The 27,716-nt window shown below is 34.2% G+C and overlaps 1 protein-coding gene across 1 annotated transcript in view; it reads left to right on the top strand.

Annotated features, from left to right (window-relative positions):
- The first annotated feature begins 358 nt into the window (after positions 1-358).
- LOC124535354 (synaptic vesicle glycoprotein 2C-like) overlaps positions 359-27,716 on the top strand; it is a 54,684-nt gene continuing 27,326 nt past the window's right edge. Inside the window, exon 1 of the mRNA XM_047111552.1 lies at positions 359-629. Within this exon, the coding sequence (XP_046967508.1) occupies positions 614-629 (16 nt within the window). The 5' untranslated portion in view covers positions 359-613. The remainder of the gene's footprint in view (positions 630-27,716) is intronic.

Genomic DNA, 27,716 nt, shown 5'->3' with positions numbered 1-27,716 from the left:
AATAAATCATCGATTCACTATCGAAAAAACCCAGATGTGACAAAAATCACTGGAAATTGAAACGCTTTCATTGAGCGGGAATTGTATCTGCTATCATTATTGTAGCAACTAAGTTATGTGATCACTATGCCTAGTGCGTTTGGTTTTTGTAATATTTATCGAACATAATTTTTTTAATATTTTTTTTAAATATCGAAATTAAATTAAATATACACTAAATAGTTCTATTATTAAAAAAACCACTCAATTTATGATTGTATTGTATTTTCCAAATAACAATCACTTGCGTCGTGTACCCGAGACATCGATATAATTAGTATCGATATGCGCTCGGCTGCGTCCCTAACGGGCAGTTCTTGTTTGATCGTTGCCCTAGTCACTCGCCCGCCCAATGCCGCCTAGGTCTCGCACACGAGTCAAACTTAAGTGAAAAACTGCTACACATTATCCTCAAACAAATGGGATAAAATTAAAAAAAGAACCTAGTGCATGCAAGTGTCGTTATAATCTTGTCTAAGTGTAACTTTGTGATTTTTTTTTTAATTTCGTGTGATATTAGATTTTAAGTAAATAAGTTAGTGCTTAGACTTTACGTGCTAGTGGCATTATAGAAATGGAAGAACAAGTTGGTAAGTGAAATTCTATTTTTAAAAATATTTTTTAAAATATATATAAAAACTATTTATAAAATTTAATAATAATTAAAAAGGTCACCCAATATTATTATAATATTGTATAAATTAAGATATTATATTGTTATCTGAAATTTAGTTATTCCCAACAATGTGTAGTTCGAGCTTACAATATCAACAGGTTTATTCAGCGTCGAGCGTTCTGAAGCGTTACAAAGTATCGTGTTAATAATATACAAGCTATAACATATAAAGCAATATTAAAATTATTTTGGGAAATTATAGAACCTTTTTTGTCAATTTGTGTTGTGGCATTATAGTTACTATCATTGTCATTTTAAGGGAAGTATAAAATGTCATAATAATTGGATAAAATTGTTTGCAAAAAAATAAAAAAAAAAACCTTTGAAATTATTTTTGTTATGCAATTATCAAAATTTTTAAAATTTATTGTATCTTTTACTAATTTTTTTTCTTAAAACTGAAAAATCCATAAACATATGTTCAAGCCAAATTTGAAATAATAAAAAGTTTAATTTTTTTAGAGACAAATGACATTTTACAAGTTTCGTTGCAGAATATAATTTCTAGAACTTTCTAAGACTTCGAGTTGGATTCATAAAAAAACCCTTTGTAATGTTTTCCGTCTATTTAATTACGAATACTTATACGAACGACTGATAAATTTTAAAGATTTAAGAATTTGGCGATTTTTTCATACTAAATTATTTAATAAACTATTACAATATCATACATCATATGTACGTTGAAATATGTTATAAACTTATTTAACTTTATTAACATATAATGTTATGTATATATAAATATTATTATTATTACATAGTATAAAACAAAATCGATTACTGTTGTCTGTGCTTATGTATGCTTAGATCTTAAAAATTGCGCAACGGATTTTGATATGGATTTTTTTACTAGATAAAGTGATTGGAGAGGAAGGATTTTGTATATAATACATTCATAATATAGTAAAGAAACACTGATAATTTTAGAAGTTTCATAGTGATGTCGTAAATAAAGAAATTCTGTAGTATATTTAGTATCAGTATTGCGTGTGAAGCCGGAGACGGTCGCTAGTATTTTATATTAGCATACTGGTCGCCCACATATTATAGGAGGGTGTTGAGTACCCCGTGTACTTTCCTGTATCCCAGACAACGCGTTGTAATATTTCATGATAATCTGTTGAGTAGTAAGGACGTGAAATCGTTACGAGCAAATATATCTGCATTTATAATATCAGGATAAAAGGTTCACTACAGATAAAATAGCAAATCGTTTACTTAGACTAGTCATGGTAATGGCACTCTTTATAAATGTGTCCAAAATTTTCCTAACACCATCTTGAGGAGAACGACAAACGTTTAAATATGTATATACGACCGTCTGAATATAGAAAAAACGACTTCATATGTTTGTTTATATGATTATCTACTATTAACGTTTTTTTTTATGTAATAGTTTGGCGGACGAGTATATGGGCTACATTATGGTAAGTGGTCATCATCACCCATAGACAAAAATATTAATAACTATTCCTTACATCGTCAATGCGCCACCAACCTTGGGAACTAAGATGCTATGTCCCTTGTGCCTGTAGTTACACTGGCTCACTCACCCTTCAAACCCGAACACAACAATCCTGCATGCTGTTGTTTAGCGGTAGAATATCTGATGACTGAGTGGTACCTACCCAGGCGGGCTTGCACAAAGCCCTACCACCAAGTAAATATAGTTCAAATATGAAAGAGTTTTATTAATTGATACATATGACTAATGTTTGTACATAAGAAATATACTTATAAATTCAATGTAATAAACATAAAATGTTGTATGTAGTATGTACTTAATATTTGACTGACTCATGGTTTAGTGGTTTATAAAAGTTAAGTTTAACTAAAAACTGTAATGATTGACCGTGTGTTCTATTCTCGGTTCGTGCTTATAAAAAGTCATTAAAGCCATTCTGAAGTTTCGGAAATCACGTGAACTCGTGAAACTTGCGCCTGAACTTTCTTCAGTCGTGTAGGATTGCTGTCACATCGAATTCTGGGTTCCTGGATCGAATTTGGTGTTATTATTACTATATATTATAACAAGGTTTAGGTATATCATTTATTAAGGTTTTGTGTAAATAATTGAAATAGAACGACAATTGTTAAACATGACGAAAAAAATCAAGCTGCCAATTTCAATAAAAAAGATATTTCAATATATTTAACAGAACAACAAAATATGTAAATAAAAGTTAAAAATGTTAAAAAAATATTATGTCCCCTTGTGCGAAGCCGGGACGGGACGCTAGTATTATAGTGAGGACATAAAAATTGCTCTTGACACACACAAAATCAAAAAACCTTTATTTAATAAAGTATCGTTACATTTGCTTATTGATAGTCGGATAACCAAATCAATTATGACCGAAAGAAGTTAAGCCTTTTTTTACATTCGAAAACAAAAGAAAACACTTAAAATTGTTTCCTACGTCACTAAGGTAGATTAAAAGTGCTTAAGTTGACAAATTGCTTAGAAATTGTATAGCTTTTTTTTGTTCTTCGTAAAATTAGGGCACATATCGAAGTGATATGAAAAAATGTGTATCAGTGAACAAAGAAAGGGTATGGTCATCCTGTAATAACAAAAAATCCTCTTTGAAGGGTAAATCAGTCAAGCCAGTGTAACTACGGAAAAATATTAGTTATCAATATTGATTGTGCATCGTCGGAAAACAGTACAAATGTATATGTCACCGTAAGATTACAAAATTCGTTAGATTACAATATATCTCGTCAGATTTTAAACTTACGAAATATTGTGAATCGTGAAATATGATTGCAATTTAAAGTTAAAAAAAAAATATATTTTTTGCTACATATTTACATGCTATGATAACTATCATTTTCTAATAAAAAAGTAGTAAAGTACGGCCTGTAAATTTCCCACTACTTGGTTAGGGCCTCCTCTCACATTGAGAACAGGCTTTGGAACTTATTACACCACGCTGTTCCAATGTGAATTGGTGGAATGCACATGTGGCTGAATTTCGATGAATGTAGACACATGTAGGTATCGTCACGATGTTTTCCTTCGCCGCCGAGCACGAGATGAACTATAAACACAAATTAAGTACATATATATAGTGGAGCTTGCCTGGGTTTGAACCCGAAATCATCGGTCAAGATGCACGCGTTCTAACCACAAGGGCATCTCAGCTATATGCTAATGTGTGTATCTATTTGAAATAAATATTTCCATTAAATGCAGGTAATTTAAACGAAAGACCGGACGCTTAGTGTATTATTAATTAAATTAGTATAATTAATAAAATGCGACTTTAATTACTTGGTGCAAAGCTGATTGCGATTCTGAACAAGTGTGAATATCAAACTTCGAGAGGCTAATGCTCTTATACTGGGAGCAAAGCATTTATTTTGACGTACCTTAACTTAGCAGCTTTGTTGAAAGGGCTTTATGACGTCATAGCACGTTAAGTACGCAGCTGTCAGCGTTATTGACATTTATGGGGTTTTACGCGAAATATAGACGAGGTAGTTTTTTTAATTTGATTCGATTGTTTCAAATTAATTTTTGACATATTATATTTTATTAGAAATATTTTTTTGTAATTCAGTTAAACTGTGAATACTATATTATTTTTTATTTTTTTTCTTAATAATCTTTAAATAATAATGAATATAAGACTAAGAGGTTCTATATGAATTTTAATTCAGATTTAATGGGCAGAAGAATTAGCACCTTTGTCGACGTAGCCAATGAAACAGAGGGTAAGGTTTTATAGGTTAGCAACACTAAGTATCACAACACAAATCAATACATAGTGATAAGTCATAGCTTGTCTACCCTTGGGCTATTGCCGTCTTTGCTAACTACAGATTATCTAAATAGGAATATAAGAACATTAATAATTCCTTGTCAAATGGCATTGCGACTATGCGAGTTATTTAAAACAAAGTAACTACATACATACGGTTTGCTTCCGTTTACCGAATATATCTATTTCAATACATACAATTAGTTCGTATGTACGTCAGTGTATCTTTCGTCTCGCATATCTTGAAAACAGAAGTCGATATCGTGACTTAAGAAATTTAATCCGACGCTTAATAGTTTGATTAACAGATGATTTTATTTCAAGTTATTATGGTTCGTATTTTTTTTTGTTACTATTGATGCTTTGGAAAATTCATAGGTAAACGTCTCGATTAAGTTGCACTTCTTTAAATTGCCTGACTGATATAATAGTTTTGGAAAATGAATGGACTTACTGAAAGCCCAACCACAAAGTAACAGTGAGTTTACGTGTCTTTGATACGTGTAATACTTATAATTGTGGTCCATTTCAATCACAAGGGATATCTTAGTTCCCAAGGTTGGCGTATAGGTGATTAAGGTATGGTAAATAGTTATAATAATAATAATAATAATAATTTATTTATTCTCTCCCACATTACATATTCTTACAGCGCTAAAGTATATGGGCTGTACTGGCCACTTACAATGTAATGGACCACTTGCCTTCGTCATAAAAAATGGTATCGTAATTTAAAATATAAATTGTCATAAGTTGTAAAGATAAGATGTGTTACAGACTATAAAAATCTATAAAAGTGAATAATATAAATGTTACGCAATAATATGAAATATGTAAATTTAAGGTTTATCATTATTTCTCCTTGACTGCAATAGGGTACAGATTATAACACTCTTTATGAGCCGCAGGGGATTTTATAATTAGTATTATTAATTATTAATACTAAATTTTCGAATGATTTTCCCCATACCTTCGTCATTCCCTGTTGCTCAACGCAATGACGTTTGAGGGTAGGTCATTGTCATAATGTGACCTATATTAACAAGTGTGGTATAGTCTGCGGTTTCAAAGTGTAGCCATTTTAAGGTTTTTTTCGATTTCACATCGAACGAAGTTTTTATTATGATTACTAATACGTAATTAGTCAAAATAAACACAACGAGTCCGTGCCTTTTTAGTGTTTAAGTTTATGTACCCATTTATTTAATTCCAGTCAGTGTAATAATCATTCACAATTGTTTAGGATTACATTTCGTATTTCTATTTCCTTTCAATATTCAACTAAAGACCCTGTCAGGGTAAGGAGCCCTACATCTTAAGATTTTTTATTTTGTATCAAATTTTAAAGAGTTTTTTTTTTTAAATAATATTGGACAACATCACATACGTTACTCTGATCCCAATGGTAGCTAAAGTACTTGTGTTATGGAAAATCAGAAGTAACGACGTTACCACAAACACCGAGACTTAAGATAACATAGAAAATTTCTACATCGACCATGTCGTCAAGATTCCATTCTAGAGATTGGTCGTATATATCTACATAAGCCGTTACATCACCAAAACGCCATCAAGCTTAGAGTCTAAGATGTTATGACCCTTATACGCATAGTTAAATGGGCTCACATACCCTTCAAATTCAGTCACTAGGTACTGCGATTTCCTAGATAAATAATGATGTAAGAAGTAAAATCGAAGTTATTGCAACATAAACATCTAGGTATTGAATAGGTGCTGATTCTGCGTCGTTGTTATAAAAATAGTAATATTTCAATAAATCTTCATTAAAAATAAAGTTATCATAATGTCAGAGTAATGATCGAGGCAGCTGGGTCGCGCCAATGAGTGCGACGTGGCGATTGATTTCACATTTAAATGGCGTTTTTATTATCTGTAAAATTTTGCGCTCTCGAAACGCACGTGTCTGGCGCATATTCCACAAATGCACGATACATGTAGATATTTTAGTTTGTCCTTTGCTTGAACACATGTTTAAATGATTAAAGATAAAAGATAGGATATTTTGTCTGTATTTTTTTAATGTTTCAATTTTATTATATTGGTTGTTTAATAGCCGAGATGGCACAGTGGTTAGAGCACGAGCAACTTTACCGATGATTGCGGGTGCAAATTTAAGCAAGCACCACTGCATAGTTATGGGTTTAATTTGTGTTTATAAATCATCTCGTTGGTGGTTAAGGAAATCATTGTAAGGAAACCTGCATGTATCTAATTATATCGAAATTCTGCCACATGTGTCTTCCACCAACCCGCATTGGAATAGTATAGTGGAATATGTTCCAAATCTTCTCCTCGAAGGGAGAGGAGGCCTTAGCCCAGCAGTGGGAAATATACACTCGTAAATTGAACAGGCAAATTCAGTGTTCAGATATTTGTACTTACATTCGGTGGTAAAGGTAAACATCATCTAGGATCTTGCATTTTTGGGATATAGCTAATCTATAAAGCTAGAATCGTGGCGATTACCTCAAAACAGCAAAAAATATCTGGCAAAGATTAATATGAGTTATATAATCCATTCCCGTATCATACGAAGAAGTCTCGGTAGCTTCTAAGAACTAGCGCGCACTGGTGATTTTTGTCACGGTGACTGTTTCGTCACTCTTGTCAAGTCCTTGTATATGTACAGATGCAGATACAAATGACACCCAATAGTCACGTCGTAACGTGCGCGCACCTCCATACATATTCATGGACAAGAGTGACGAAACAGTCACCGTGACAAAAGTTACCAGTACGCGTTAGTTCTAAGGCTAACAGCTTTGACATTTGAACTTCAAAAGGCAATGTGGAGGCAATCGGGTGTGGTGGCGCTGCTATCGTGGTGACAAATCTAGTACTATCTTATTTTATCCAGTAAGGAAATACAGCCTTGTTATTAACCGACTTTCAACAAGAGGAGGTTTTGTATGTGTGTAGCATTGCTAGAATCGAATTATATTTGAGTATGATGCAACAGCATTTAGACTTCCAAGCACGTGTGTTTAATTTCTTAATTTTATGCTTGTATATTTGCTTACGGAATTTCTCGAAAACTTTTATTAAATATATGTTTTTAATAGTGATAAATCTAATGAATGATATAAATATAATAAAAATAAATGAATAGTAAACGCTTTGTTATCTATACGTATGATAAAAATCGAGTGTCTGTTTGTAATATTAAAATAATCGTTTTTTTAATAAATGCATAATGTATGCACCATATATATACCATATACCAAAATTACTTTTTTATATTTTTGTCTGTCTGTCTTTTTGTTCCGGCTAAGCTCTGGAACGGGTAGACAGAATTTGACAGTTCTTTCACTACAAGATATCATAGCCAATAGGGAGTAACGTAGGCTACATTTTTGTGTATATAATATATGAGACAAAAAAAAACCGCTGAGTTTCTTTCGCCGGTTCTGCTCAGGTCAGGGTGTTTTCTTTTCCGAACCGGTGGTACTGTTTCAATTATATTGAATAAAGTTATTTGAGTTTGAGTTTACAATAATCTATACTTAAATTACTACAGTAATAAATACTTTTTTTTGTTAAATTCAAATGCGCACGAAGTCGCAGGCACAGCTATTGTATAATCTTGATTCATCTTGATATTTTTATAATATTGATGAATATACACTTTTCATCACTGTTTTTTGATTTCAGCTTTAAATTTTGAAAATTGCTTTTTTTGGAATGATCCATGTAAACGAATTTTACGAACTAGTCAATAAATGGCTTCATATATTGACTAGGGTTAACGAGATTTGTAAGTTGCGAGGTCGATCAACTTATTACTTGATAAAACAAAGTCACCTAATGATTGGATGTGTTACGTGCGGCGACACAATTATACACGAGCGATATTACGTGTGTGTCATATGACGAGTTTTATCGAATATATTATTGTGTGTTACACTTTCAGGGGTTTTTAAATTTTTTTTTTGTTGAGCCGAGATGGCCCAGTGCTTAGAACGCTTGAATCTTAAACAATGATTGCGGGTTCAAACCCAGGTGAGCACCACTGAATATAATTTGACCTTGATTGACCTTAATTTGTGTTTGACATTGATCTCGTGCTCGGTGGTGAAGGAATCATCGCGAGAAAACCTGCATGCTTCTAAATTCATATAAATTCTGCCACATGTGTATTCAACCAATCCGCATTGGTTCAGCGTGGTGGAATATTTTCCAAGTATTCTCTTTTTTCTTTTCCTTAAAAGGAGAGTAGGCCTAAGCCCAACATTGGGAAATTTACAGGCTGTTGTTGTTGTTGTTGTTGTTTTTGTAATCCAATGACTGAATTGCCGCTTCTCTGCATGTCTTTCATTGAATTGTGGTCACGTCTGGAAAACAAAGGCCATATAGACTATGTGATATGTACTGGTTATAAGTTTATTCATCAATTAACTATTTCACCTGTATAATTATCGACTCTTCATATTTGGAAAACTTCAAGCAAATGTCAGTTTGTCCTTCCCCTCCATGCCTTATAGGGCAAGTGTCAAATGTTTTTCATTTGAGTTTACATGTTTAGTAAGAAATATTTGTGTTTACAATTTGTGTGAATACTCTGTTACGAGCGAATACGTGTTCGAATCAAACGCTACATTAAATGTTACTAATAAATAAAAATTTTAACAAAAAGAAATACTACAAACTAAACAATATTTTAAAATCAAATAAATATGCACTAAAAAGTTATAAAAATAATTGCGTTTGAACATATGTCCTTCTTAAAATCAAAAAAGGAAGGTCCTAACGATTTACCAAATATTATGACTCTTGGAGACACATCGTCATCTGATGGCGGGGAGATAAGCAACATGTTTAATAGTTATTTTCAATCTGTGTTTGAACCGGATGGAAGTTCAGTTTCATTGACGCCGAAGGGTCGATCTTTCGTGGATCTACACTCTATTGAACTCTCAATACCAATTGTCAAGAATTATCTTAAAAACCTCGATACACGTCAGGGTACCGGCCCTGATGCTTTACCTCCCTGTTTTCTTAAACAATTTCGCAATGCATTAGCGTTACCGATATTTTTATTATTTAACATGTCTCTCCATACCGGATGTTTACCAACTTTATGGAAAAAATCTTACATTGTACCTATTTTAAAATTCGGTAACAAACATGATATAAAAAATTATAGGCCCATATCCAAACTTTGCTGCATTGCGAAGTTGTTTGAGAAAATAATTTACGACACAATATTCCCCATTATACGTCCCTACTTAATAAATGAGCAACATGGTTTCATCAATAAAAGGTCGACGGAAACAAACTTATGTGAATTTTTGCACCGGGTTTCTAATTCCATGGATCAAGGACATCAGGTGGATGTCGAGTATACCGATTACTGTAAAGCCTTCGATAAAGTGTCTCACAATATACTTATTTACAAACTTGAAGGTTTCGGTATACACGGCGACCTGCTCAGATGGTTGAATTCATATCTTCGCAACCGTAGTCAGGCTGTCTCTATTAGGGGTTATCTGTCATCGTTTATACCGATAAGTTCAGGTGTTCCTCAGGGCTCTCACCTCGGTCCTTTACTGTTCAATATATTTATAAATGACATAAATAATGTATTTGTGTCTTCAGATTTTCTTCTATATGCTGATGACACAAAAATTTTCAAATCTATTAAATCTTTAGATGATTGTCATGATCTACAATCTGACTTAAATAGGTTAGAGACATACTGCAAATTAAATTCTCTTCACCTTAACATAAGCAAATGTGCTATAATTTCTTTTTCTCGCAAGCGTAAAACTTTGCTTTATAAATATACTATCAATAATAACGACATATCAAGGGAGACCGAGGTGAGAGACTTAGGCGTGACTCTGGATAGCAAGCTTTCTTTTGGTTCTCATATTAGAAGTATTTCATCAAAAGCCTATCGCATGCTAGGATTTATAATGAGAACAGGATCTGAATTTAAAAATACTTCTACTATTAACCTGCTTTATAACGCTTACGTCCGTTCTATACTCGAGTATGCATCTACGGTATGGAGTCCTCACTACAATATTCATATAAATGAAATTGAGAAGATCCAAAACAAATTTTTAAAATATTTGTCTTTTAAATCTAGTGATTGTACCCATGAACCTTTATTATCTCTCTCAAAACGCCGATCTATGAGAGACCAAGTTTTCTTATATAAAATTATTAATAATATTATTGATTCCCCTTTTCTACTAAGCAAGCTGTCTCTGAACTGCCCACGATCCAACGCTCGTCAACCGCTATGTTTTTATACTCCCACTTGTCATTCATCACATAATGCTAACTGTTTTCTAATCAGAGCTTGTCGCGAATATAATAAGCATTTTGGGAACATTGATATATTTCAATTATATAATTTAAAATATATAATTTAAAATTATATAAAAAAATATATATAATATTTACTCATTTTTACTCAATGCATAAGTATGTACATGGTAGGGTACATATACCAAAATAGCATTTATTAATTTTTTTTCCGTCTGTCTGTCAGTCTGTTTGTTCCGTGTAATATATGGAACGGCTGGACCGATTTTGACGGGGCTTTCATTGGCAAATAATATAATATGGACTAACTTAGGCTACAATATATATTTTTTTGTTAAATTCAGACTCGTTCAAGGTCGCGGGCACAGCTAGTTGCTAAATGTTAGTTACTTAACACTCACACTAGTAAATTAGTACGATATTTGGGGAGTGTCTAGCGTAGCTGACACGCACACCAGCATAATAAAATTGACCCGTTTTAGTAAATTTGTAGTGCGAAACTAATTACATTTATCTGAAGCACGCTGAATATCATGGTACAATTTCAGTTTCAAAATATCTAACGGTTTTTGCGTCTACAACAATAGGAGAAAGTTTGGAACATATTCCACCACGCTGTTCCAATGCGAGTTGGTTGAAGACACATGTGACAGATTTTTTATGAAATAAGACCCATGTCGGTTTCCTCACGATATTTTCCTTTGAGCACGAGATGATTGATTGATGATTATAAACACAAATTAAGCACATGAATATGTGGTGCTTTCCTGGGCTTGAACCCGCAATCACATGCACGCGTTCTAACCACTGGGCCATCTCGGCTCGTGGAATTGTTTTATTCGAAACCCATGCCTCAGCTGATTACGGTTTATTTTCGGAACACTCAAAGACAATTTAATCCATTTATTTATTGACCACTTAACTAAACGACAATTTTCTCCTTGGCCTATAAAAAAAAGCTATCAATATTCTTAAGTTACTCAATGTTGGTAATACATTAAATAACAGTAAACATAAAAAAAGGCGTATTATTCGATACAAGATTTTGTAGATGATAAAAAAGCGTGGAATTAATACCTGTTGACTTCCAGGCAGGATATATTAATTTAAATAATTGTGTTAACTAACATGACTGTACTTTTTTTTAAATGTTGAAAAAGAGTAACTACTGAGTTTCTTGCCGGTTCTTCTCGGTAGAATCTACTTTCCGAACCGGTGGTAGCTTCACTTAATTGTTATATGACGATTCAAAAGTGCTTGAAAAAACCCACTTGAATAAAGTATATTTTTATTTTGATTTGATTTTGATATATTATCCTTCTCAGCTGTACTTCAGGTACAGGAAAAGATAAATAATCCGTTTACGAAGTTTGTAAGCGTATTCTAATATTAGGTGAAACCGAGTACCGCTTATATGAAATAGATAAAACTCCGGTCAGAGATAGTTGCCTCATAACGATATTGATAGGCCTGGCATTCACCTTGCCGCCGTCGTGTGGCCTTGTTTCTAGAAATTGCTTATCAAACACTGTTATAAAAATATATTCAAATTGACAAGTAATTATAAACAATTTTTATATTTGTTGTAATATCGATTATTTTTATGATCTGCAAGAGGGCTACATGATGGGATATGGTCACAGTGCCCATAGATAGAAGCAATCTTGGTAAATAAATATGTTCCTTGGGCCTGATAGACTAGCACACGATGTGAAAATATTAATCACTCCTAACGCAAGATCCACCTGAATTTAGGGTGACATAGAAAAATGGCATAGTAGTTAGTCCTACAGGACTGTATAGTATTCGTAAGAAAGAAATGATGCTTAGGAGGATTATTAGAGGCCAGCAGGCCTTTTTTTACGCAGGGAAAATCTTCATAGATACCCGACTCTTGGGGGGCTATGTGAGATTGTTCTCACTAAAAACCCTGCGATGGCCGCCACCAGCATGGAAACGGACGGGCTGTGGGATCGCTTTCGCAGCACGTCCGCTGCCCTTCCCGTGCGTTGTTCCGCTCGTGGCAAGCGGAGCACGATTCAGGACATTCAGGACTTCCTACGCATCCAGGTTTGGAATGCCGGAAGGATCCCACTCATGACGCGATTTAGAACCGTCCATTATTTACAATGTCTAATTCTTTGACGGTTGCCAGATTCGACATTTTCACGCATTTAACGCGTAGACATTTATATATTCGAAGTAAATTATAACTGCTACAAAATTACGATAAAAAGACAATGAAAGCGATCGCTGTTTCGTTTACAAGAGAGAAAACCACGTGTACAAGTAACGTTTCATTTTAAAACGTTGTATAAATGAAACAAAAGTTCTAGTTTAGTATGTGCTTTCTAAAAACGTTGCAAGAACATTTACATATCGATAATAGCACACGTGTGGTTACATAGGGTTGTAGTTATTAATAGTAGTTTGTATTGACACTTTCACGGCACGATAAACTCTATTTAAATAAATTGAAATAAATAAATATTGGACAACATAATATATTATGATCTTAAATTAAGTAGCTAAAGCACTTGTGTTATCGAAAATCAAAAGTAACGACGGTACCCAAACACCCAGACCCACGACATCATAGAAAACTGATGAAAATTTTGTACATCGACTCGGTCGGGATCGGACTTCGGAGTGGCGTACCCATGAAAATCGGCGTACACGCTACTCGACCACGGAGGTCGTCATTTACAAAAGACATGATTGGCACATGACACTTATCAACCTAATTACCTTTTAATTGTTTCCAAAGTTTTTTATTATGGAATAGCTTGGCGGACAAGCATATGGGCCATAATAATAAGATAGTGGTCACCATCACCCACCCAAGACAATGACGCTCTCGAACCGGAACACAACAATACTGCGTACTGTTGTTTAGCGGTAGAATATCTGATGAGTGGGTGGTACCTATCCAGGCGTTCTTGCACAAAGCCCTATCACCAAAGTTAAAATAAACAAACCAAATATACCGCTAAAAACCAAAGAAATAATTAATTTAAAGGCAGTGTCACTCAGTTGATAGATCCAAAATATTCTAACTATACGACAAACATACACGTCTGTTGAGGCATATAAATCTTACGATGGAATAGTGTGTAACTCACAAACAAAATATAATCATTGAAAACATGACACTCCTTTTTTGGGCAGTCGCGTAAGAATATTTTTGTTTTACTTTAGTATACAATTTTTTAAATTTATTTATAGATCACAGCTCATCAATTTACAGCCATTTTTTTCATTCGTATTTGTATTGTTTTTAACTTCACTTACAATTTTAAAGCGCTCTCATTATAAAGCTAAAGTATTTTACAATAAAAATAAATAAATGAGGTTATGTTATAAACGATGGTAAACAAGATACATCGTTGAACATCGCGTAGAAATTAAATTCATTATTTAAAAATAGCAAAGGCGTAGTTTCACGTCAAAATATTTACAATATACGTCGTCGTATGCGATCAGCTGAACCTTTGATAACGTTATATATTGTATTGTTTTGTACGAAGAATTTGATATTATTACTATTTTATAAATAGAGCCGAGATGGCCCAGTGGTTAGAACGCGTGCATCTTAACCGATGATTGTGGGTTCGAACCCAGGCAAATACATATGTGCTTATTTTGTGTTTATAATTCATCCCGTGCTCGGTGAAGAAAAACATCGTGAGGAAACCTGCGTGTGTCTAATTTCATTGAAATTCTGCCACACGTGCATTCCACCAACCCGCATTGGAACAGCGTGGTCGAATATGTTCCACACCCTCTCCTTAATGGAAGAGGACGCCTTATCCCAGCAGTGAGAAATTTACTGGCTGTTACTTTTTACGTTACTTTACCATTTTATAAGCTGGATGGTCCAGTCGAAATAATATGTCGATCTTGACCGCAGATGGCGGGTTCAAACTGGTCTATTGATAATTCATCTTGTCTAAAGTGTTGCAATAAACATCATGAGTAAATCTAACTCGTGTTCAAGCCATAAGGTATTGTACCTTATGGCTTGAACTAAATATATATAGAGCTAAATATTTTCAAAAATAAGATTAGGCTTTAGTATAGCTCTAGGGCAGCGTTTCCCATTTGCCGGGTCGCGACCCGGTACCGGGCCATCAAAATAAAATACCGGGTCGCAACATTCCTTGTTTAAAAAATAATACCTACTATCTTGTCGTCAAGAATACACAAAATTAGCTCATCAAGCAATAACTTTTTTAATGCCTTTTGTCACAACTTACAAATGTGAAGCCGGGTTTTCAACACTAGATTACCTTAAAAAGAAATACAGAAACCGACTTGAAGTGGAACCAGACTTTAGAATAAAACTGTCATCATTTTCCGCGAACCGTTGCTTATTTTTGACCAAAGAATGGTCACACTCTTCGCACTAAATTTTTTTGTGATTAAATAGACTGTACCAAAATATTATGTTCCCAGTATCAATAAAATATTTTTACTATTAATAAAAGTGTCTTATTTAATCTTAACGGAACCAGCTTGGGTTTAAAAGTATTCAGTGGGTCACGAAAGGGTTGTGGGAAAATTACCGGGCCATGGTAGAACAAATTTTGGGAAACACTGCTCTAGGGTACTTCATAAGACTTCCACAAAATACGAATTCATTAAATAATTATATAGTTTCTATTATATTTACATTGAATATAGTGTAAATTATAAATGCGAAACTTTGACTGACTGTTTGTTGTATTTTCAGCGAAGCCACAGGCGACAGCTTGTATATGTGTGTACTACCGACCCGTTCTGGCTTCGCACGGTGCAATACTGATATTAACTATTGTAGAGTATTTCTTTATTTACGACGTCACATTAGAAATATCTAAAGTTGTCAGTATTATAAAATGTTCCTCACTAATTACTTAATCTATTAATAAAACCGCATCAATATCCGTTGCGTAATTTTAAAGATCTAAGCATATATAGGGACAAACAGTGGTGAGCGACTTTGTTTTATACTATGTAGTGATTAAAACAATTGTCAAGCTCATGAGAGCTTCCAGACGGTTCACGGGGGGCGATCGTCGCGTCGCCAGTGGACGTCTGGGTTGTTCATGAGGTCACGATACATTAATGACTTAGTTATACCGCTATTTGTAAGTTAGTGGAGATTTATAACTTTTAGATCAATAGTTCATTTGTTTCATTCTACAACAACAACAGCCTGAAAATTCCAAGGCCTCCTTTCCAGGGAAAGGAGGCCTTGGAATATTTGGAACTTTATTGGAAAACTTGGAACTTTATTTCAAACCTTCTCCTCACAGGTGAGGAGAAGGTTTGAAATAAATTCCACCAAGCTGTTCCAATGCACATGGTGGAATGCACATGTGACAGAATTTCTATGAAATTAGGCACATGCAAGTTTTCTCACGAAGTTTTCCTTTAACGCCGAGCATGAGATTAATTATAAACAGCAATTAAGGTCATAAATATTTATTTGTGCCCGGGTTTAAACCCGCAATCATCACTGGGCCATCTCGGCTCCCGGATTTATTTTTTATTATTGATTTATTTATTTTTACGACGCCAAGCTGCTTAATATATTTAGCAGTGGTGTAAACGTGATAGCTAGATTAAGCAGAAGAAAGTATCTAAACTGAGTGAGAGATGCCAGCCTGATTTGTCCTTCCGACCACTTTTGCTCTCCTAATGCCCTCAAAAATATAAAAAAAAATTGCCATTATTTAAGTAGGCTCTTACTGGCAATCGTCATTTAATAACTATTTTAAGTGAACCATCGTTCGGAAAGTAGATTCTACCGAGAAGAACCGCCAAGAAACTCTGTAGTTACTCTTTTTCAACATTAAAAAAACAGTCGTGTTATATGACTCCTGAACCAAATTTGAAAACCGCTGATTATTGCTATCGAGCAGTCTGCCAATGAACAGGGTGCATTCAACAGGTTTTATCTAGATAAATCCAGTTATAACCGGACAGTGTCGGCCGATACGAGGTTCGCCAACGATTAGCCACGAACTTCATGAGACTTAATTAATGTTGATATGGAACTCAAAGATAAATATCTGATAAAGTGTTTCACTGATGAACATGTCTGGGAATATTTGATGAAAACAGTTGTTGGCTGTTTTTAAACACTACATGGTACAAAACAAATTCGCTTTCTCTGTCCCTATATCCCTATGTATGCTTAAATCTTTAAAACTGCGCAACGGATATTGATGCGTTTTTCTTTTAATAGATAGAGTGATTCGAGAGGTAGGTTTTTGTACATAATACACGGACAATATATTAAAGAAACACTGAAAATTTTAGAAGTTTGTAATGTGATGTCGTAAATAAACAAATTCTGTTGGATATTTAGTATCAATATTGCACCCGTGCGAAGCCGGGGCGTGTTGGTACTAAGTAATAACTTTGACAACTATTAATAATATATTGGGTATTATCAGGAGTTACTGAAGAAATAGTAGAGAGATCTTTTAAGAATTCCATTTTGAAACGATTAACAGAACGCTAGAATAATAAATTTAAATGATTTTAAATTTTAATGTAAGGTTCAATAAACCATGCAATAATGTACGATTAATCTTGTGGCCTAAATATCATAAATTACGCGATCTCTATAGAAGATTAATTGTAGCCGATGTTCGCTATAAAAGAGGCCGAATAGTTATTTTTCTGCAGCTTGACGTAATTAACTTTATCTTATTTATTATTCAAACTCAGCGTATGGCAATCTGGAAACTATACGCTATCATCATGCAAAAGTTTTTTTTTATGTGGTGCAATGAAAAAATTACTGATCGTAATAAAGAATATATAAATTTTTTTGTCTGTATCTGTGCTTTTCGCGTTTAATTTTTATGACATATCAAGCGATTAGCACTTAGCAGTATCACCTGATGGAAATTAACGATATTTTTAATAATATAAATACATTATAAATACATCGAGCAATGTAAGTTTATAATACACTAGTGACCCGCCCCGTCTTCGCACGGGTACTTGATATGTACAGTTATAGTACGTCCAAATTACATAAAATCATTATAAATTGTAACCTATGTGTTATTCTGATGTATTAACTATATTACTGTAAAATTTCAACCAAATCCGTTTAGTAATTTTTTCGTGAAAGAATAACAAACACACACTTCCATCCTCACAATCTTTCGCATTTATAATAGTAGTAGGATTTGACAAAAAATGACCCGATGAGTTTCTTTCGCCGGTTATTCTCAGGTCAGGTTATTTTATTTTTCGATTCGGTGGTAGTGTCTAATTTGACAACCAATATGTAAGTATAATGCTAACATATTGAATAAAGGAGTTTAAAATCTGCCCCCTAACGGTAAGTGGTCACCACTGCTTATTGACGCCGAATTAAATTTTAACTATTTTTTACATAACCAATATACAATTATGTATAACATTATTCTTACTTATGCGGAGTCAGGAGGTTGGAGTTCTGAAGAAATATGATGATTGATTATAAATCATTTGAGCATGTAATATTGACCAATCGGATTCCAAATATTTAATAACGTTATATAAAGGATAGGATAGGATAGGTTTTACTTGGTGGTAAGGCTTTGTGCATACATTTATGAATCGTATCTTGTAGTGACAAGAAATTGTCCAATAGGTTGCATTTATTTAGGTGTATGTAATATAAACCAATCACATGACAGTATTTAGGTATATCCGTAGAGGGAAAGAGCATCGATAACAAAGTAACGAACGTTTAAGTGAAACAAATCAACATACGGTCCATTAACTGTAGACATAACAATGCCTTCGCGTATTGTTTAACTGTTTGTTTGTGAACCAGTTATCGCTTTGTGAGATCTTTATCTAGAAACGTCGAAGCTAAAGGTTATTTTAGAACACAGATGCACAGACGGACAAATTAAATTGGTGGTAAGTTACTATAATCATGGATATTGGTGCTGTAAGAAGCTAAGATGATTATATGTTTCTTATTTATGTAACTGTGCCCGTGACTTCGAGCGAGTGTAAATTTAACAAAAAAATATTTTTGGAGCCTAAGTTACTCTTTATTACATCAGCTATCTGCCAGTGAAAGTCCCGTCAAAATTGGTCCACCCTTTTCAGAGATAAGCCGGAAAAACAGATAGACAAAAATTGTAAAAAATAACATTTTTTTTTAAATTCAATTTTCGTTTCATGTCATACATACATATGCATTTCGTAAAAAAGCGTTTATTTTAATATTAAAATAAGACACTCCAATTTTATTATATGTATCGATTACATTTTTTTACAAATTACATGAAAATTCAATCACAGTCGTAAATAAACAAATGCTGTAGTATCAGTATTGCACCCGTGCGAAGCCGGGGCGGGTCGCTATTAACAATATAAATACGACACAAATGAAAATACAAACAAATAGTTACCATCAGTTAATATTAATAGCACCATCAATGTCATAGAAACTCAACCGATCTGGACACCAGATGGCGGAACTGGATTTTTCCAGTTAAAACCAGTTTTACGTGCGTAGTGTGAACGTGCTGGAAGGTCCGTGATCTGAAATTAATCAGCTTCATTCTCATAAGATCTGGTTTTCGTCCGTTTTCTTTCAATTGAAAGCATGAAAGAAATTGGGTCGAACAAATTAATATTTCACGTTTTGTTCGATTTTGTTTTTTAATGGAGATTTTATTGCGTGCGTTCTTTAAACTTTACAATTTATTGTATATTTAGATGTTTTTGGATTTTCATTTGTTTAGTAAATTTAAATCATATGCTTTTGAATCATTAATAGATTAAGGATATGAAATCTGCTATTAGAACAGATGATACCTTTAATTTGAACTAAAAAAATACACTTTCTTTTCTATATTCAAATTCACCTAAAGTCAAATTGTTTTTTTTATTACTTAAGAAATATAAATGTAAGTTTATTTTTAATAAGTAAAATTAACTAAAACAAAACTTTGCTATAAGGTTTTTCACGATACATGAAACAATAAATTAAAAACAATCTAATTAAGTCCGTATTCTACACTGTACTGTATGAAGTTTATAATAGAATAGAATATACATATATTTACCACTAATCGGGGTAACAGGTTTGTTTTACACTAATTTCAGTCCTAATACTAATTATAAAAATATAGGTTATTTTGTATAACGTACGTTAATATATGATTATATTATATTTCTATTATTCTTATACATGTTTCAAAGACATTTATTTCGCATGTCCTAGTTTGTTATATTTTCAACCGACTTCCAAAAGGAGGAGGTTATCAATTCGTCTGTATTTTTTATTTTTTTTTTTTTTTTTTTTTTTTTTTTTTTTATGTTTGTTACCTCATAACTTTTCACTGGGTGGACCGATTTTGATAATTTTTTTTTTGTTTGAAAGATAGTGCTTCCCGTGGGGTCCCATTTTTTTATTTTTTTTTCCGATGATGGTATCCATGTGAAAACGACATAAGTCTTAAATTTGTAGTATGTATATGCGCGACAAATAGGTGAATAACTGAAAATCACGTTAACCAATTTTGATAATTCTTTTTTTATTATAAAATATATACTTCAAGGGTAATTTGGTGAAAGTTTGGTAAGGTTCTGAGCACAGGATCCATGTCAAAGTAACGGAACGGAAGGGAACGGAACAATTCTGAGGAGCACGTTAGCGATACTCGGTCGAATCTTTTATTTATAGGTTATTTGGATATTTGAGTCACCTTCCGTAATGTGGTTATGTTTATGTAATTATCATAGTCGAATATTATAATCAACTAGCTACCCACCCCGGCTTCGCACGGGTGCAATACTGATGCTAAATATACTACAGAATTTGTTTATATACGACATCACATCGCAAACTTCTGAAATTATCAGTGTTTCTTTACTATTTTGTTCATGTATTATATACACAAACCTTCCCCTTGAATCACACTATCTTTTAAAAAAAACCGCATCAAAATCCGTTGCGTAGATTTAAAGATATAGGGACAGAGAAAGCGACTTTGTTTTATACTATGTAGTGATGGAACTCTTATACGGCTCGCAGTTAGGGTGCGATATGGGGCGGAATTTCTTACTATCTTTAATCAAATTTTGTGTATGTGATGTGATGTCATATGATGTACGAAATATAGTTGGTCTTTTTCAAAGTTTTTTTGCTGAGTTCGATTACAGCTCTTTCGAGGGATCCTTGTAGTTTACGCCGCGTGACGTATTAAATCCGCATTTTCGAAAGTCTATTTTTGCTTTATTCGCAAGTTTCCTTTGAAATTGTCCTCGAAGTAGTTTCTGACTCATATAAACGGAACGTTTAATCTATCCATATTAAAAAAAATTAGTTAGTCAACATCAGCTTCACTTAAAATCAAAAAATAAATAAAATTTTAACAAAAAGAAAAACCGACTTCAAACAAAACACTATTTTAAAACAAATGAATATGCACGAAAAAGTAATAAAAATAATTGCGTATTCAACATATTTTTTAGAGTCTTCCTAAGTTAAATGAAATGAAAAATATTAGACAACTTAAAAGTCGATTAACGATTATATCATGTAGTTATAATTATTGTTATATTTGGAGTCGGTGTCAGCCAATAAAACCCTACAGTATATCTATCAAAAAACAATACGAGAATACTTTAACAAATATGTTTTTTACAAATTACCTTTTACACAATAATATACGGGATCAATCAAGGGTGTCGTATCGCTTCTTTCTTTTGATAGTTGGGGCAAGGGCACCGTGGCTGACACCGGCTCCAAATATACCAATAACTATAACTACATGATATAATCGTTAATCGACTTTTAAGTAGTCTAATATTTTTCATTTCATTTAACTTAGGAAGACTCTAAAAAATATGTTGAATACGCAATTATTTTTATTACTTTTTCGTGCATATTCATTTGTTTTAAAATAGTGTTTTGTTTGAAGTCGGTTTTTCTTTTTGTTAAAATTTTATTTATTGTATATTTATGTAGGCCAACTGTTATGATGTCTCTGAATCTCTGTTTCAAAACAATTTCATGAATTCGTTTCTCTAATTTTGTTTATTTATCACTAGTTATCGCCCGCGGTTTTAGGTGTTAGTCAGGTGATAGGCATAAAGAAGTCCTTCGTTTATGTTCAAGCTTTTTTCATCGACTCGAGATGGCCCAGCGGTTAGAACGCGTGCATCTTAACCGATGAATGCGGGTTCAAACCCAGGCAAGCACCGCTGATTCATGTGCTTAATTTGTCTTTATGATTCATCTCGTGCTCAGCGGTGAAGGAAAACATCGTGAGGAAACCTGCATGCGACAAAGTTCATAGAAATTCTGCCACATGTGTATTCCACCAACCCGCATTGGAACAGCGTGGTGGAATATGTTCCAAACCTTCTCCTCAAAGGGAGAGGAGGCCTTCAGCCCAGCAGTGGGAATTTACAGGCTGTTGTTGTTTCTTCACCATAAGTTTCATCAAATTCGGTTTAGTCATGCAGAGTTACTTTCGCATTTATAATATTAGTATATATAGATATTATAGATTAACACTGTTTTAGGGGCTTGTATGTGCATTCAACGTTTCGCGATTACAATATGGCGAAAAATAATACGTTAAATTGTTCAATCATATTTCACGGTTATATTACGACAGATTAGAATTCATTTCGTCGGATTGTAATCTAACGAATTTTGTAATTTTACGGTGACATATATATGTATATATCGCGTATTTCTAGAATTTCACGATCGTTTTCTGTAGTGATGTCGAATTTGTGTCTGATTTTAGCAAACATATTTCATTCTTTATCTGTGGACAGAGAAAACAGTTAGTTAATCTTATCTATGGTTTCGAACGGTCGATCTCAATAATTAACCGTCAATCATTCGAGATCAAACGTTTGCCCGAGGTTTGGTTCTAGGGCAGTTATTTGAGTTCTCTTTGTCAATGGCAGCGAGGCCGCCCCACACCTGCCCCAGAGTTCATTACACTTTAAACTAATTATATATTATGTATCTGACGTAAACAAACGAAAGTAACACTCGTCGTATGCGAAAATACTTTACAAAGATTGTCATCATTACTTTTAATGTGATTTTAAAAAGTCTGTACAATATAAATATAACATCTTGTTTTTGTTCAATATGATGCTTAAATAAATAAATAAATTTAATACATAAATTATTATCTAAATAATTTCCTTTTCCTTAAGTTAAGTAACAACCTGTGAATTACCCACTGCTGGACCAAGGCCTCCTCTTCCATTATGGTGAAGGTTTGGAACATATTCCACCACGCTGTTCCAATGATGGTCGGTGGAATGCACATGTGGCAGAATTTCGATTAAATTAGACACATGCAGATTTCCTCACGATGTTTTCCTTCACCGCCGAGCACGAGATGAATTATAAACACAAATTAAGCACATATAATATGTAGTGGTGCTTGCCTGGGCTTGAACCCGAAATCATCGGTTAAGATGCACGCGTTTTAACCACTGGGCCATCTCAGCTCTCTTTTTTTACTTAACCTTTTCCTTAATTTTTTACAAAAAAAATGGCGCAGTGGCTACACGAATACTACGGAATAATAACGATTATATATAATTGATCGCTCTTACAATGAGACCGGCCAATCGGGAAGAGCTTTCGACAGTTGACAATTTGACGCGGGACAGATTGTAATCTAACAGTTTAACTTCGATAATAATGCGTTATATATATATATATATATATATATATATATATTATGTTATAGATTGGCGAACGAGCATATGGGCCACCTAATGGTAAGTGGTCATCATCACCCATAGACAATGACGCTGTAAGAAATATTAACTATTCCTTACATCGTCAATGCGCCACCAACCTTGGGAACTAAGATGTTATGTCCTTTGCGCCTGTAGTTACACTGGCTCACTCACCCTTCAAACCGGAACACAACAATACTGCGTACTGTTGTTTGGCGGTAGAATAACTGATGAGTGGGTGGTACCTACCCAGACGGACTTGCACAAAGCCCTGCCACCAAGTATATTTCAACAAGTATTTTGGTAGTGATGTATGAAGTTTTATTACATATATTGATATCGTATTGATTGAAAACATTCCGTGGATCTATTTATAAAGTCATAAATAAACCTCGAGTTAAACTGTTTATTTTTAAAAAGTTGTAAACAAGAAGTATCGGTAATTCAATTGACTTTCAAACGGTGACTAATATTTAATTTGTTTATGTGTGCGCGTTAACACATTGCATTCGAGGAAATTAGCGAGCGTTTACCTAAGTTGTTTTTTTCCTCATTTTTTAACACAAACAAATATAACGGAGTAGGCATGTCCGAGCGCGTTTTTAAAAAGCATGACGTCAGCACAGCTGACGTCACGAGTGTCAGAGTTTCGATCTTTAACCATCTTCGGTGGTATGAAATAAAACTCAGGAAATAAACCTCTCTGATTTATTCCAATATGAGACGGTCCGATCGCTCCGGCGGCTCGACCAAGTCTGTCGATACCGGCGGGCGCTTGATCTTTTATAACAAGAATAGGTGGGTAGACTTATTCACTCAACATACAATCTGTTTACAAACACTAAAATATTTCAGAGTAATTTAACATTTCAAAATTCACTAAAAAATATTCATTTAACAATGAAATAGTTTTAAATTATTAAAATAATCATTTCTGGACACGTGTTTTTCTTAAATTCGTGGCTCCGCGCCGACACGGCCATTCTGACAGGCGGTGCGCGCTCTGCACCTGCCTAAGTTGTGCGATTGGAAATCTGCGAATCAAAAATATTTTTGAAGCAGGTATCTGTAAGCAACACATCATGTTGACCTTTGATAATTGTTTTGTAAAACAGTACACAAAGAAATCTCTCATGCACCTTTATTGTAATAAATATGGGCAGATTTTACGCATACTATGCTCATAACTGTGTCATAATAACTGTTAAAGGTTCTCGTAGATCTGTGGTGTATACATGTCTATACCACGGTCCACAAGGTCTCCCTACGGTATCTCATGGTTCTCTGTGGATACATCAAGGATCCGTGGGTAGCTCGAGGGTAACACGTGGTTAGCTCAGAGGTATCACTCTCCAGATTATGGTATATACATGGCTACTAAAGGTTCTCGTAGATCTGTGGTGTATACATGTCTAACCACGGTCCACAAGGTCTCCCTACGGTATCTCATGGTTCTCTGTGGATACATCAAGGATCCGCGGGTAGCTCGAGGGTAACACGTGGTTAGCTCAGAGGTATCACTCTCCAGATTACGGTATATAAAAGGCTACCACGGCTCCACAACGCCTCCCAACGGTATCTCATGGTTCACTTTTGGATACATCAAGGATCCGTGAGTAGTACGAGGGTAACACGTGGTTAGCTTAGAGGTATCACTCTCAAACCGGAGTGTACGTGTTTAGTTATGGTTGCATGAGGAATCTCAATGGTAATTAATTATAATTTTTTTTTGTTTTTTTTTTTTTTTTTTATTTCTTTCTTTTTTATTTCTTTTTCTTTTTAGATTTCAAGAGGTAAGATAAGTAAATTTTGCCTCACAGTTATATGCGATGATTAGTTCTCGTCGATGTTGACCAGTCGGACTGACTGACCAGCTCGTGATATGGATGGCAACTCCCGCTGTCACGGCCATTCTGCGGGACGGTGCGTGCTCTGCACCAGTCGCGTTTCTGGTTGTGGTGCTCGGCGAAGCTGATCACGAGCGCCCTCTGTCAACCAACTTCGCGATGCGATGCGATGTTATTCTTATGAAACCTGTAAATCTCGAAAGACACAATTAATTAATCACATCAAGTAATGGTGGTTACGTGGACTCATTAATCTTTATGCTGAAAATAATGATTTTAGTTTTCTGAGAATAGAAGCGATGACTGTTTTATTCCGCACAAAAGTCACTCGTTGCTGTTGTTGTGTTGTTAGTGCTGCAAAGTCCTCTTGTTATTAATGCCGATCAGGTTTAAGAAGTTCAGGTGGTATGCGATGTTTCCTTTGTGTAATAATAGAGTGGTGCAACTCCATATAGTAGATGCACTGTTCGGTCTCGTAGTTCTTGATTATTATTAACTCATTTTTGAGGGTAGTAATGACTTTTTCAAATAGCCATTTGCTCGGCTGTTTCCTGACGTGTTGTTTATCTTAGCGTCTCATTTCCCTGTGATATCCATGTTCTCCGTGATCCACATGGTCAATTGTTGATTTTTCAATTAAGATGTTCCACACATATGAACAGCATGGCAAATGAGGATGCCCTTGAAGCATATTGTTCTTAATTGTAAGAAGTAGCCGCCTCAAGTGTTGACGAAGTGGGTACTCCCTTACTAGTCGGCCTAGGAGCTGATGAATGATTTGTTGGATTCGTGGTTTGCGGTCCTCCCACATAGATAGGCCCCATTACACCAGGCAGTAAGTTTAAGCACTGCGCTTAGAGATCTTCTTATCACTTCGCAATATGGTTCTGTCTTGTAGCGATCCTTATATGACAGGTGGAACCGAAGCTGATGAGGGACGTGGCAGAGATCGGAGCTTGTTCCGATCCCACTTCTGATAACGGAGTAGGCATGTCCGAGCGCGTTTTTAAAAAGCATGACGTCAGCACAGCTGACGTCACGAGTGTCAGAGTTTCGATCTTTAACCATCTTCGGTGGTATGAAATAAAACTCAGGAAATAAACCTCTCTGATTTATTCCAATATGAGACGGTCCGATCGCTCCGGCGGCTCGACCAAGTCTGTCGATACCGGCGGGCGCTTGATCTTTTATAACAAGAATAGGTGGGTAGACTTATTCACTCAACATACAATCTGTTTACAAACACTAAAATATTTCAGAGTAATTTAACATTTCAAAATTCACTAAAAAATATTCATTTAACAATGAAATAGTTTTAAATTATTAAAATAATCATTTCTGGACACGTGTTTTTCTTAAATTCGTGGCTCCGCGCCGACAAATATATTAATCAACCGAGGTGTTAGTTGCAGTTGTTTGTATATCTTGTATATATTGAAATACGCAAAAAATCCTTATGAAAACAATAAATGTGGAAGTTGGTTGTCTGTTCATTAGGTTGAACTACTGAACTGATGATGGTGATAACGTCGCATACATGTTGTGAGGACTCCTGACTATGGACACCAGTCAGTTATAAAAATACTGTTTACAAAATTGATTTTAAAGTCAGTAATATCTGTCTGCTCTATCAGTCAAACCACTGAACGGAAATTGATGAAATTTTGTATGAATCAACTTGTGAGTTCCAAGGAAGGATGGAAACTATTTTTTTATGCCTGATGATTAATATTTATAATATGAGCAAAGCCGCAGGCGACCATTAGTTCATTTATCGATGTGGATTCGGAATACGAATTCAAACAAAGCGAAGATAATCTTCAGCTATTATTAAACTCACTTCAGCATTTATTCACGAAATGTTTGCATAGTGATTGGATTCATATCTTTTTATTTTACATATAATGATATATCAAACACATCAGTTAATTTTAGCGTGTATTACGGTCTTCCTAATCTTTTAAATATAACTTGTGTTTACAAATCCTTCCACATTGAATAAAATGGGACTCGAACTCGTCACTGATTCCACCAATGTCCTATACACTAGATCTGCAATAATAAGTTACCGATAACATTTATGTATAATTAACAAATAAATAAGCTTCGGGATTTCTTCAATACTTTTAATAAAAAAAAATCAAAATATACCTTATACAAGTTGGCTTTTGAAACTAATTAACTATTAAATGAAGCCACCACCGGTTCGGAAAGTAGAACTAGAAGAAACTCAGTAGTTACTTTTTTTCATCATTCAAAAATACAGTCATGTGAGTTAATAACAATTATATATTTATGTAATCTATCCTACCTGAAAGTCTAGAAGTATGTTTTAATACCTATGTTTTCATTTTTTTTTTA

Source organism: Vanessa cardui, chromosome 14, assembly GCF_905220365.1.
Source record: "Vanessa cardui chromosome 14, ilVanCard2.1, whole genome shotgun sequence".
Lineage (NCBI taxonomy): Eukaryota > Metazoa > Arthropoda > Insecta > Lepidoptera > Nymphalidae > Vanessa > Vanessa cardui.
This window is presented reverse-complemented; position numbering and strand designations above follow the sequence as displayed.